The sequence below is a fragment of the Hevea brasiliensis genome, chromosome 18 (genome assembly GCF_030052815.1).
Source record: "Hevea brasiliensis isolate MT/VB/25A 57/8 chromosome 18, ASM3005281v1, whole genome shotgun sequence".
Classification (NCBI taxonomy): domain Eukaryota; kingdom Viridiplantae; phylum Streptophyta; class Magnoliopsida; order Malpighiales; family Euphorbiaceae; genus Hevea; species Hevea brasiliensis.
In genome coordinates this window covers 50,705,589-50,717,731 of record NC_079510.1, presented here as the reverse complement: position 1 = coordinate 50,717,731, position 12,143 = coordinate 50,705,589, and the positions used below count along the sequence as shown (strand labels likewise).

General features: G+C 36.6%; 1 protein-coding gene and 1 long non-coding RNA gene across 2 annotated transcripts; both read right to left on the bottom strand.

Moving 5' to 3' along the window:
* Positions 1-278: 278 nt before the first annotated feature.
* On the bottom strand, positions 279-1,298 carry LOC110654946 (uncharacterized). Its single transcript, XM_021811093.2, has 2 exons — positions 788-1,298; positions 279-569 (listed from the first exon to the last, which is right to left on the bottom strand). Exons 1-2 carry the CDS (start codon positions 1,230-1,232, stop codon positions 517-519), a joined length of 498 nt encoding a protein of 165 aa, XP_021666785.2. The 5' UTR covers positions 1,233-1,298; the 3' UTR covers positions 279-516.
* Positions 1,299-2,611: 1,313 nt separating this feature from the next.
* On the bottom strand, positions 2,612-3,331 carry LOC131175995 (uncharacterized). The gene is made up of 2 exons (XR_009146112.1): positions 3,183-3,331; positions 2,612-2,971 (listed from the first exon to the last, which is right to left on the bottom strand). It is a non-coding gene; the product is annotated as an uncharacterized LOC131175995 (long non-coding RNA).
* Positions 3,332-12,143: the final 8,812 nt, after the last annotated feature.

Here is a 12,143-nt window from a genome sequence, read left to right as displayed (position 1 = left end):
TCCAGAGTCTATATGCAGCATTACAGTTTTTTCCTACTAAATCTTAGCCAGTACCATTATCTGCTAAATTACTAGAGCAAAATAATTCACTTTCCTTCTATTGCAGGCATTAATGAAATTAACTAACAGCACTAATTCCTCAGACAATACTCGATACAAATTCAAGGACGATAATTTAGCTAGTGGTTAAGCCACCATATAATGTCCAATTACCTTCCTCTTCCTCAGTTGAAAAAAAGGTTTTTCCTATAGAGATTCAGCAAAGCATAAGAAGATAATTATACAAACACAATAATTAAGATACTTTCATTAGATATAACTCAGTTAAGAATCTAAGAAATCCAAAAAGTTTTCAACATTTGATTCCACAAACTTATCCCCTGTTTCCATTTTTTTTTACAAACCTATATAGAATCTATGCACTTTACTCCAGACTTTCCTTTTTCAAGTTCGAATTAAAGACAGGAAAAAAGAAAAAGGAAGAGAAAATTCTCTTTGAACTAAGCCTTCTTGTCTTCATCCCAGAACAGCAAAACCCATCTTCCTTCCAAAATTCTCCGGTACAGCTCCTGCATTTTCACACAGTTTGTCACTTAATTACATAATCCATAATATAAAAAAAATATATAAATAATATTAAATTAAATTGACCATTTTTACCATTTCATGAGAAGAAAGAGAAAAACTTTTCCATTCCTAATGTTTCATAGCCACCTCACAGATCAGAAATTAAATCAATCTACAAAGAACCAATTTTTAAGCAAGACCCATAAGTGAAAGAGAATACCTTGAGGCTTGCATACAGGGGGATCTTCAAAAAGAGAACGAGAGAGCTGCTTACGAGCAAGACCAATATCAAACAAGATCAAACCAGAAGATGTGTCACTGACTATAATCCCTTTAACTGGAAACCAAAGGAAAAGCTCTTCTTGGGAAAGACCTTCAAGACCCACAAGCCCACCATAACTGAGATTAGCTCTAACCACACTATCAAAATGCACCCTCGTCTCATATTTGGCCATGCAAGGACTGTCCAAGTGAACTTCCAGGCGGCCATTCTGGCCAAGATCGAAGGATTTAACATTTTCAGGGAAGAGACCACCGGGCAGGCCTTGGCTCTTAAGGAGGTTTTGTATGGACGAGGATGAGGCGGTGGGAGGAAGAAGAAGAAGAAGAAGAAGAAGAAGAAGAGAGAGAAAGGGAAAGAGGAAAGATCTGTGTGTCAGAGACATTGTTGAGGACGGTAACACAGAGTAGGAAAAAAAATGCAAGGGTTTTAGGTGGGGGGTTTAAGGCTGTTTGCATATTTTTGTGTTTGCAAATATTATAAATTTAAACAGTTGAATAATTTTAAAACTAAATATTAATAAAATATGTTATTAAAAATTTAATTTTATATGAGAATTAATTATTTTTAAATTATATAAATTTTTTATATATAATTCGATATATATTTAATTTATGATTATTTAACTTTTTTTTTTTGTAAAATTAAATTTATATTAAATATTTTATTTAGAAATGTTAAATTTATTTTTGTATTTTGTTAACTTTTTTTTTCTTGGGGATCGAGTTGTAATGATGAAACTGTGGGCCTCCCCACTATACAACAAAATATGCTTTGCCGAATTTCAATTCCTAAATTGGCCTTGTTGATACGCTAGGGTTTCAAAATTCCTTATCAAATGACTCTTATACCCTTGATTCATACTGTATTCTAGTCATATATTATACTAAAAATTATATTTTCTAAAAATTTAATATATTATAAGTTGATAATGATGTAAACCTCATTTTCTTATTAATTATGATTTAATTTCATTTAAAAATAATAACATTTAAATATATTTTTTATTTAATTGATTAAAGTCATAAAAATATAATAAATTATTTATATATATATTTAAAATGATTTATAAGTAAAATAATATTATTTAAAATTATAATTTGTTAAAAATTTATACTAAATTAAATTTAAATTTATTTATTTCAAATTTTAGTATTCAAATATAATATAAATCGATAAAAATAGTAAAATTTTTAAGTCCACTAAGAAAGATATGTGAAAATTAATTAAAAATACCTCAATAATAATCAAATTATTATTTATATTTTCTTCAAGCTAATCTTATCCAGCATGATAAATGTATGCATTCAATTATATTATAATAGAGGACCTAACCAATTTGGTTAATAGTTCATATATATTATCAAATTAGACAAGCAAATATTAATAGTCATGCATTCCAAATCAGCATTAACTTATAATTTTTTTTTTTAAAAAAAAAATTAAACATATTAATTGAAATAATTAATTCAATTTTGCATGAAAGTTTACTCTATTATTTTGATTAAGATTCACATCGTATAGTGAAATTATAAAAGATATAATTTATAATGGCTCATCTTTTAATTAAATATCAAGATATAGATCAATAGAATTAAAATCAGTAAATCATAGTGATAAACAATGGTGGTTTTATTGCATCAAATGGTATTAAAATAGGTAAATAATCATGAATTTTAAAATAAATGTCAAAATTTTTAATATATTTTAAGTATTCTCAGAATAATGTAAATAAAATTAAATTTTAATTAATGAGAAAAGGGATTTTATTCTTATAAATTAGAATAATCAATTTAATTATAAATAAAGTAATCCATTCAAAAAAAATTTCGGTTTCAAACAAGGCCAAGTATATAAAAAAGGGCAAGAAATAAAATGCTAAGAAATGTGTAGTAAAGCTAATGAATTCTAAGAATTGATTGGTTTGGTTGAACAAAATGGTAAGCATAATCATAAGCAACAACTTTTCCGTTGCTTTCATGACTTTTTCTGCCTCTCTTTAATGATAATTTATGGGCACACGACACATATGTCTGCTCTGCTTTCTCCTTCCTCAGCTTCGTTTTTATTTCCCCCTACCCTTCTCACTGTTGCTCCTTAATTTGCTCCATATCAACTGTGAACCTTTATATTATAAACATCCATGGCATGGAAAATAGATTATTAATCTACCTATAAAGCTTTATGAATACAGAAAATACCATAATTTTAGACTGTCATCAAGAAAAAGATATCAATAAGTAGTTAATTTAATGATATTGAAATTGTTTATAGGATTGAAAATTAAATGAAGGAGATGATGATGCATCAAATGTGTGCACTCTCATATAATTACCTTGTAGCATCTATTTTTTCTTATAATAGCTGCTTCCATTACCACCATGCTCGTGCTCTATCAATAAATCATAAACTCGATGTGCTGATACCTCATCAACAATGCATAATTAGAGAAACCCTCGAACTTTCTCCTTGTCTAATAAAGAAATTTGATGTAACACCCCTGATTTTTTATATATTATTATGGGGCTTCGTGTAGGTATCCTCAATTCGCGAAAATTTGACAGTTGTCCGGATCTGTGAATTTCCGGCGGACTACTAGCTACGGAAAAGTCTCGAATTGGATCGAGGTTTTGGCTACCCCACGATTGTCGGGCATCGGCGCGTTCGAAGTCGGAATCGGCAAGGTAAACCCGAACCTTATTTTTTCGTAATTTTCTAGTGCTTAAATAGGATTAAAAATCCATAAAATATTCGTGGTAGCTTAGAAAATTACGATTCTTTTTGCAATAGCTTAGTAATATTGCTAAGGACCGTGGGGCAAAGTTTTATAATTTTTAGAGCTTGTTTGGGCAGTTTTTGCAAAAATGATCAATAATAAGGACTAAATTGAAATTTTGCGTGTTGTGATGGATGATTGATTTGATGGGCGGGAGGGGTGAGTGATATGATTGAGCTGTTGATATATGGATTGTGAATATAGAAGTGCGTTTTTAGCCCTTTGCGGGTTGGGTAGGTCCTAGGTATAGGGAGACTCTGCGGATTTTCTACGACTTAGGGCGTGCTTGATCTTTTTCTTTGTTGTATTGAGTCAAATTTATTAAATATATGTAATGTAATTGTCGGTGAGCCGGGAATGACCTTCTTCCTCCGCCCGCCCACGGTAATTTGTCGTCAAGTTTGTGAGTAAAATATTAATTTTAAGCTGTAATTTCGATATTATTATATGTTCAGCATGCCCATGCATCACTTATATGCATATATTTATGTAGTTAAACTCTAGGCACGAATTATGTTGCATTGATAACTGTTAATGTGCCATGAGTGTTGTTGTGGTAATTTGGAGCAGTGTGCGTGCGTTGGCGTGCGTGTGATGTGGTGTGGACTATGGATAGGACGGGTAGACACGGCTTGAGTTCTTATTTGGGACCGGTCCTTGGGGTAGACACGGCTTGAGTTCTTCATTTGGGACCCGATTTGGTATTTAAGTGGAAGTCAGAAATGAGTTCTTGTGGCACCAGATTGGATTTAAGAGAGCTGTATAGGGGATCAGCTCCCATATACTATGAATGATGTTACAGGGTGTGTGAGTGCTCCAAATTACCTTTTTGATGCTATGATGTGAATATGATGTAAATGTTGCATTTCACTCTACAGGATTGCATTAGTTTCAGATAGTTATAGAGATTATAGTTAAGATTGATATTTTACTCTCTGAGTCGAACGCTCACTCCTGTTCAAAAATTTTTACAGGCCACAGGAGGATATTTTGTTCTGGGTTAACCTGCTTTTCTACCTCGCAGGTTGTTTATCAATATTTGTGTAATTTTAATTACTCCTAGAATTTCCGCATGTGTTAGCAGAAATTATTTGATTATGGTCTGTAATATTGTTATCATGTTGGACCTGTAAACTAAATATGCTATGCATGTTTGATGGATTGGATGAGGGAGCTGAGCTCCCATTTATTTTATGTTAATGAGTATGTGGAGGGTGAGCTGAGCTCCCCAAATGACTATATATTGTGTTTACAGGTCGGGTGAGTCAAAAACTCCCGTTGGAAAGTCCATTTATGGCGGACTCTGTCGTTTGTTTTCTTGATATTGGGCCCAAATGGGCCTTAGAGTTGGGTTAATGAGCAGTTAGGCTTACTACGGGCCTCGGGGCTTTAAGTGGCCCGAGTCCTAGTCTTGGAGTCAGGCCCATAGGTTGGGTCGTGACAAATGTGGTAGCAGAGCTTAGGCTCCAGATTCATAGGAAAAATTATCTAAGTGTTGGGAAGAGTCTACTAGGAGTCACATGCGGAGTATAGGATTCTGTTTCGTCTTTTCCTGTAATTCTTTGTTTCTAGATTCTACGTTATACCTCGGGAAATATAAGATTACCTCAGTTAGTGTCTTGATTTTCGTGGAGTACACAGAAATGTGAAATAGAGTTAGTAGACATGTGAGGTCCATAATGAGGATACGTACTCCAAGAAATGCTATGTTTAACATGTATGGGTTTAAATGGTGTGCCCATTTAGGTGCAAGGCACGAGTACATAAACGTGAGTCTTGAAAATCTGATTGCCTAGATAAGGATGAGGATACCATGCGGCGGTCATCGATGGATGACCGTCGAGAATAAGTTTATGATAATAGAAGATTCAAGAGAGATAAGAGATTAAGAGACCTAGTCTTCCGGGGCGTATCGTAGTAACTATACAATGTTCTCGATGTCGCTCTGTAAGTTGCGATTCTGATGCGACATGAGATTATTGTGTAGAGCTGCGTACTTCCCTGTAGTGCTTATGATGAGGATTTTGCGAGCGGTCTGTTTTGGTACGATAATACCGAGCAGTTTTATATCTGAGAGGAGTTGTGAACTCTGGTTAAGAGCCTAGAGCTAGAATATCGAAGGTCACGGTTGGGTGGTAACTAGAGTCAGTGACTCAGATAACCTAGCATGAGCTAGAGTTACAGTAAGAGTTGCCATCAGACCAGAGGTTTCGGACTAGTTGCAAAGTAAAGGTGACACCTATAGAGTGAGACCATCTAGTCTTTGGTATGGAATTTTGGATGATTTTTGTAGTATGACAAACATTTTGCTTAGAGCTTAGTGAGAATAGTATATCTTGTGTGTATTAGTATGGAATAAAGTACAACCCTACTACCTAGGGAAGGTCGAAACTATGAATTGATGATTTACGGAGCTATGATATAATAAATGAGACATTAATTTGACATGGTTTTGGGCAAGGTGGTAAATGTAGTACCTTTGTTGCAGCAAGTTATGGTATAGTCCTATCTTTTCAGAAGGGATCGAAAGTTATTACTAATAATGGTGACCAATAAAATAGTGCCCCAGATAGGACTGTAGAGTGTGGTAGAGAGTAGTTGGCTCGGGTATCTTGCAAAGGATACAAGTTTCATTATAGGAATCATATATAATCAGATCACGATGGATGTAAATCCTTTAAATTGGATGACGGGTTTGGGTGCCCGGAATCTTAAGTTTTGGGTAATTGAGTAAACATGGAAAATAATAATAATATCAAATAAATAAAATTACTGCAGAATCAGTTCTCGAGGTAGTAAAGGTATTATGTAAGCTAAAGGATAAGAATAGAAATCATACGATAAAAGTATGACTGTAACTTCCTGAGTTCCTTTTTGAATTCTTATTATTAAATACAATAGTATAATCTAATTATAATAGTGTTAAGAGTAATAAATTAGCAAAGATTAATTATAGAAGGCCAATGGATAGAGTAAGTACAGAATGAAAGTTTGGACAAGTGATTGCGGATACAATATAATCTAAATGCTAGTGGAAGTACTAGCTAGAGTGGTCAAAGGACCAAATCTGAGTAGCAGGATATGTGATAGCAGCGGTAGAGACTCTGAAAGATATAGTTAGCAGGTACAGCTGTCATGTTAGGAAGAAGAATGGAACCAGGAATAGAATAGTTAAGTTCTATTTTGGGTCAGACAAAAGAAATAAATGAAAGGACAATCTGAATGGCGCATAATAGAAGGAACAAAGTTAAGATATAGGGTAGGCTAAGTGTTATTCTTGACAAGGTGAATGACAAGGATGGAGAACCCAAAATGGGACCATATTAGCAAGAATAGTGATGGAGGTATGGAATACAATAATAATGAGTAAATGCTAGAAGGTATGCGATGGTATTGTGGACTACCTAATTAGGTAGAGAAAACGAAGTTAGTAAGTAGTAAGTTGATTAAAGGTCAATCTAAGGGATCAAATAGGTATGATGATAGGAAAAGAATGATAGATAATGATACATATGCTTAGTTTAGACTTTTGAGATAGTGATAAGGTAGTTAGAGGTTCGTTATGAATCTCGGGCAAACATTGTTAGTGTGATCAACGAATCACTTTGTAGTGAAGCAATATGACGGGATAATAGTAGGGGTAGAATGAAAAGTGACAAGTCTGGGTGGTTATAAATCACTAGAAAGTTTAAGGATCAAATTAATGACCATAGATAAGGGTGGAATTAGTGTTGAAAGAATCTATTAGTGAGAGAAATCTTTCAGGATTCAACAAGGGTTAAGGGCACAATATAAACGATGATGGATATGAATCATAGGTCGAGTATAAGTAAAGTTAATAAATTATAAAATATTATGTCGGGAAGGGCGATGAGTACGATAAAGGGTTCATGCGGATGATACCTTATAGGTAGAGCACAATTGTGCTAGGAGATGATGAAATTTGAAGAGAAAGACTAAGAAACATAGGTTAAAGCGTTATTATATGGACAATCGGCGTAGTTGAATATAGAGGATATTTTCCTTTCTTTTCAAGTTTAGCTCGTGTTTTTGATTCAGGCGTTATATAAGGAGCGAGAGGCGAGGCAAGGAGACCTAGTTATTTGAGATTTTGATAGGCACCAATTCATATACAATTTCTGATATGAGAATGACGGTAAGTGCATACCTAGTGTTAAGTATGAAAGGACGATCGAGTAATGACAGGAGTTAAATTGAGTTAGCTACTAAGGCTTATGCATTTTTAAACTATGAGCTAGATGAAGTACTATTTATGGATGAGTTTCAATAGATGAAATTGTTCTTTGATGGGTAATTTGAGGTTGAAGTTTAGAAAGCTATGGGCGTATATATGATTATATTAAGGAGAATGAACACGTGAAGTATCTTGTTTGGAATTAAGGCATGACACATATTTCCCTACAGTAGTGTTAGTTCGGATGGAACTTATAGTTTATGGGGCTCATATTCATCCAGGATAAGAAATTTCCTACTAAGGCTGGTAGGGAATGATAATGTTATGATAGTTAAGTTGGAAAAAAGGTGATACAAGAAAAATTTTATATGGGTTATTATAAGTGTTACATAAGGTGAAGAATGTCTTTGGTAGGAGTAAATCATAGGGTTAGAATTCTTGAAGTAATGAAACTAGTAATCAAGATAAGACTAAGAAATAAAAAGAAAGTTAAAGTTGATGATGGGATAGACATCTTTGAAGGAAAAGGTGTAAGGATGAGATAGGACTAAAATTAAGGAATAAGTACAATGAGTTGAAAAGATACCAACAATACCAAAAATAGGAAAAGGAAGTGGATAAGATGCAAAGGGACGGGAAGAGAGCTCGATAGAGTCGGTTATAATGATGAGGATAAGGAGTGTCTAACCACTTTGCCTGTGTTGGCACTACAGTGAGTGGTGAAGGATACAGTGTATTGTGGCGCCTCGAGTTGGCCTTGGATGTGTTTTGATGCAGAATAGAAAGGTAGTGGCTTATGCTTTAAGGCGGTGAAGAGGCATGAGCGAACTACCCCACCCATGATTTGGAAATGGCGGTGTAGTCTTTGCTGAAAATCTGGAGACACTATCTGTATGGTGAAGTGTGCGAGATATACACCGATCATAAGAGTTTAAAGTACATCTTCCAACAGAGGAATTTAAACTTGAGACAGAGGAGATGGATGGAGCTTCTGAAAGACTATGATTGCACCATCCGGTACCACCACAGGAAGGCCAATGTTGTAGAGATGCTTTGGCGGGAAATCTTACAGCGGTTTGGCGCACATTTGTGAGAGAAGAGGCCGTTGATTCGGGAAGTACATGAGTTGATGGATCAAGGTTTAATCCTAGATCTTTCGGATGATGGGGTATTGTTGGCTCACTTTTCGGTGAGGCCGGACTTGAGGGACGAGTTAGAGTTTCCCTGCGAGAGACCAACAATTGATGAAGATCATAGAAAGAGTCTGACAAGGTGAAGGTGGTGAGTTTGGATTTGCCAATGATGGCGCCCTAGTGCATGGTTCTAGGATATGTGTGCCCGATGTGGACAACCTCAGGAATGAAATCATGCGAGAGGCACACTACACACTTTACAGTGTCCACCCAGGTTCCACCAAAATGTATCATGATGTGAAAGATAGCTTTTGGTGGAATGGCATGAAGAGAGACATAGCAGACTTTGTGTCCAAGTGCTTGACTTGTCAGAAGGTGAAGTTTGAACACCAGAGACCGTCAGGGAAGCTGCAAGAGCTCCCTATCCCAGAATGGAAGTGGGAAATGATCACTATGGATTTTGTGACTGGATTGCCTCGTACCACGCGAGGATATGACTCGATATGGGTAATTGTAGACCGTCTGACCAAATCAGCTCACTTTTTGCCTGTAAAGACTACCTACTCTGTGGCACAGTATGCCCGGCTCTACATTCGAGAAATAGTCAGATTGCATGGAGTTTCGGCTTCCATAATATCTGACAGAGGGCCCGATTCACTTCGGTTTTGGAGAAAGTTGCAGGAGGCACTTGGCACACAGTTGAACTTCAGTACGGCTTTCCACCCTCAGACAGACGGACAGTCCGAAAGGACAATCCAAACACTGGAAGACATGCTTCGCATGAGTGTTTTGGATTTTGGAGGTCAATGGGATGAGCAGCTAGCTTTGGTGGAGTTTGCCTACAACAACAGTTATCACTCCAGCATAGGGATGCCACCCTATGAGGCACTATATGGAAGAAAGTGTAGGTCTCCTCTGTGTTGGACGGAAATGGGGGAAGCGAAGGTGCATGATGTAGATCTAGTGCAGAACACTTCAGAGATAGTTCCTTTAATCGAGCAGCAGCTTGACTTTCGATGGCGGAAGAGTTATGCGGACCCAGACGGAGGATGTGGAGTTTGCGGTGGCGACTATGTATTCCTGAAGGTTTCTCCAATTAATGGAGTCGTGAGTTTTGGAAAGAAGTGCAAGTTGGCAGCACTGTAAATTGGACCTTTTGAGGTTACTGATAGAGTTGGAGCAGTTGCCTACCGGTTGGAGCTACCACCCAACCTTTCTCACGTTCATCCCATGTTTCACATCTCCATGCTCAGGAAATACATTCCCGATCCTTCTCATGTACTACAGTCGGATGTAATAGAACTAAAGGAGAACTTGACATTTGAGGAGCAACCTGTAGCCATAGTGGATTACCAAGTGAGACAGCTAAAATCAAAACAGATCCCTATGGTTAAGGTTTTGTGGAGGAGCCAGTCAGTGAAAGAGTGCACCTGGGAGTCGGAACGGGACATGCGTAGCAAGTACCCTTATCTGTTCAATGTGTAATCATGTACTTTATTCTGCCTTGTGTAAAATTCGAGGACGAATTTTTACGTAAGAGGAAGAATGTAACACCCCTGATTTTTTATATATTATTATGGGGCTTCGTGTAGGTATCCTCAATTCGCGAAAATTTGACAGTTGTCCGGATCTGTGAATTTCCGGCCAGACAGACTAGCTACCGGAAAAGTCTCAGAATTGGATCGAGGTTTTGGCTACCCCACGATTGTCAGGCATCCCGAGCGCGTTCCCGAAGTCGGAATCGGCAAAGGTAAACCCGAACCTTGCTTTTTTCGTAATTTTCTAGTGCTTAAATAGGATTAAAAATCCATAAAATATTCGTGGTAGCTTAGAAAATTACGATTCTTTTTGCAATAGCTTAGTAATATTGCTAAGGACCGTGGGGCAAAGTTTTATAATTTTTAGAGCTTGTTTGGCAGTTTTTGCAAAAATGATCAATAATAAGGACTAAATTGAAATTTTGCGTGTTGTGATGGATGATTGATTTGATGGGCGGGGAGGGCTGAGTGATATGATTGAACTGTTGATATATGGATTGTGAATATAGAAGTGCGTTTTTAGCCCTTTTGCGGGTTGGGTAGGTCCTAGGTATAGGGAGACTCTGTAGGATTTTAAACACGACTTAGGGCGTGCTTGATCTTTTTCTTTGTTGTATTGAGTCAAATTTATTAAATATATGTAATGTAATTGTCGTGAGCGGGACGACCTTCTTCCTCCGCCCGGCCGCCACGATAATTTGTCGTCAAGTTTGTGAGTAAAATATTAATTTTAAGCGTAATTTCGATATTATTATATGTTCGGCATGCCCATGCATCACTTATATGCATATATTTATGTAGTTAAACTCTAGGCACGAATTATGTTGCATTGATAAGCGTTAATGTGCCATGAGTGTTGTTGTGGTAATTTGGAGCGGTGTGCGTGCGTTGGCGTGCGTGTGATGTGGTGTGGACTATGGATAGGGCGGGTAGACACGGCTTGAGTTCTTGGGACCCGGTCCTTGGGGTAGACACGGCTTGAGTTCTTCTGGGACCCGATTTGGTATTTAAGTGGAAGTCAGAAAGTGAGTTCTTGGCACAGATTGGATTTAAGAGAGCTGTATAGGGGATCAGCTCCCATATACTATGAATGATGTTACAGGGTGTGTGAGTGCTCCAAATTACCTTTTTGATGCTATGATGTGAATATGATGTAAATGTTGCATTTCACTCTCTGAGTTGCATTAGTTTCAGATAGTTATAGAGATTATAGTTAAGATTGATATTTTACTCTCTGAGTCGAACGCTCACTCCTGTTCAAAAATTTTTACAGGCCACAGGAGGATATTTTGTTCTGGGTTAACCTGCTTTTCTACCTCGCAGGTTGTTTATCAATATTTGTGTAATTTTAATTACTCCTAGAATTTCCGCATGTGTTAGCAGAAATTATTTGATTATGGTCTGTAATATTGTTATCATGTTGGACCTGTAAACTAAATATGCTATGCATGTTTGATGGATTGGATGAGGGAGCTGAGCTCCCATTTATTTTATGTTAATGAGTATGTGGAGGGTGAGCTGAGCTCCCCAAATGACTATATATTGTGTTTACAGGTCGGGTGAGTCAAAAACTCCCCGTTGGAAAGTCCATTTTATGGCCGAACTCTGTCCGTTTGTTTTCTTGATATTGGGCCCAAATGGGCCTTAGAGTTGG

What these genes read in the sequence shown, in the direction of transcription:
- LOC110654946 (XM_021811093.2), bottom strand. Translation starts at nt 1,232, where the DNA reads ATGTCTCTGACACACAGATCTTTCCTCTTTCCCTTTCTCTCTCTTCTT. An exon ending in CCCTGTATGCAAGCCTCAAG is followed by an intron (nt 570 to 787) that starts GTATTCTCTTTC and finishes GTGAAAATGCAG; the next exon opens with GAGCTGTACCGGAGAATTTT.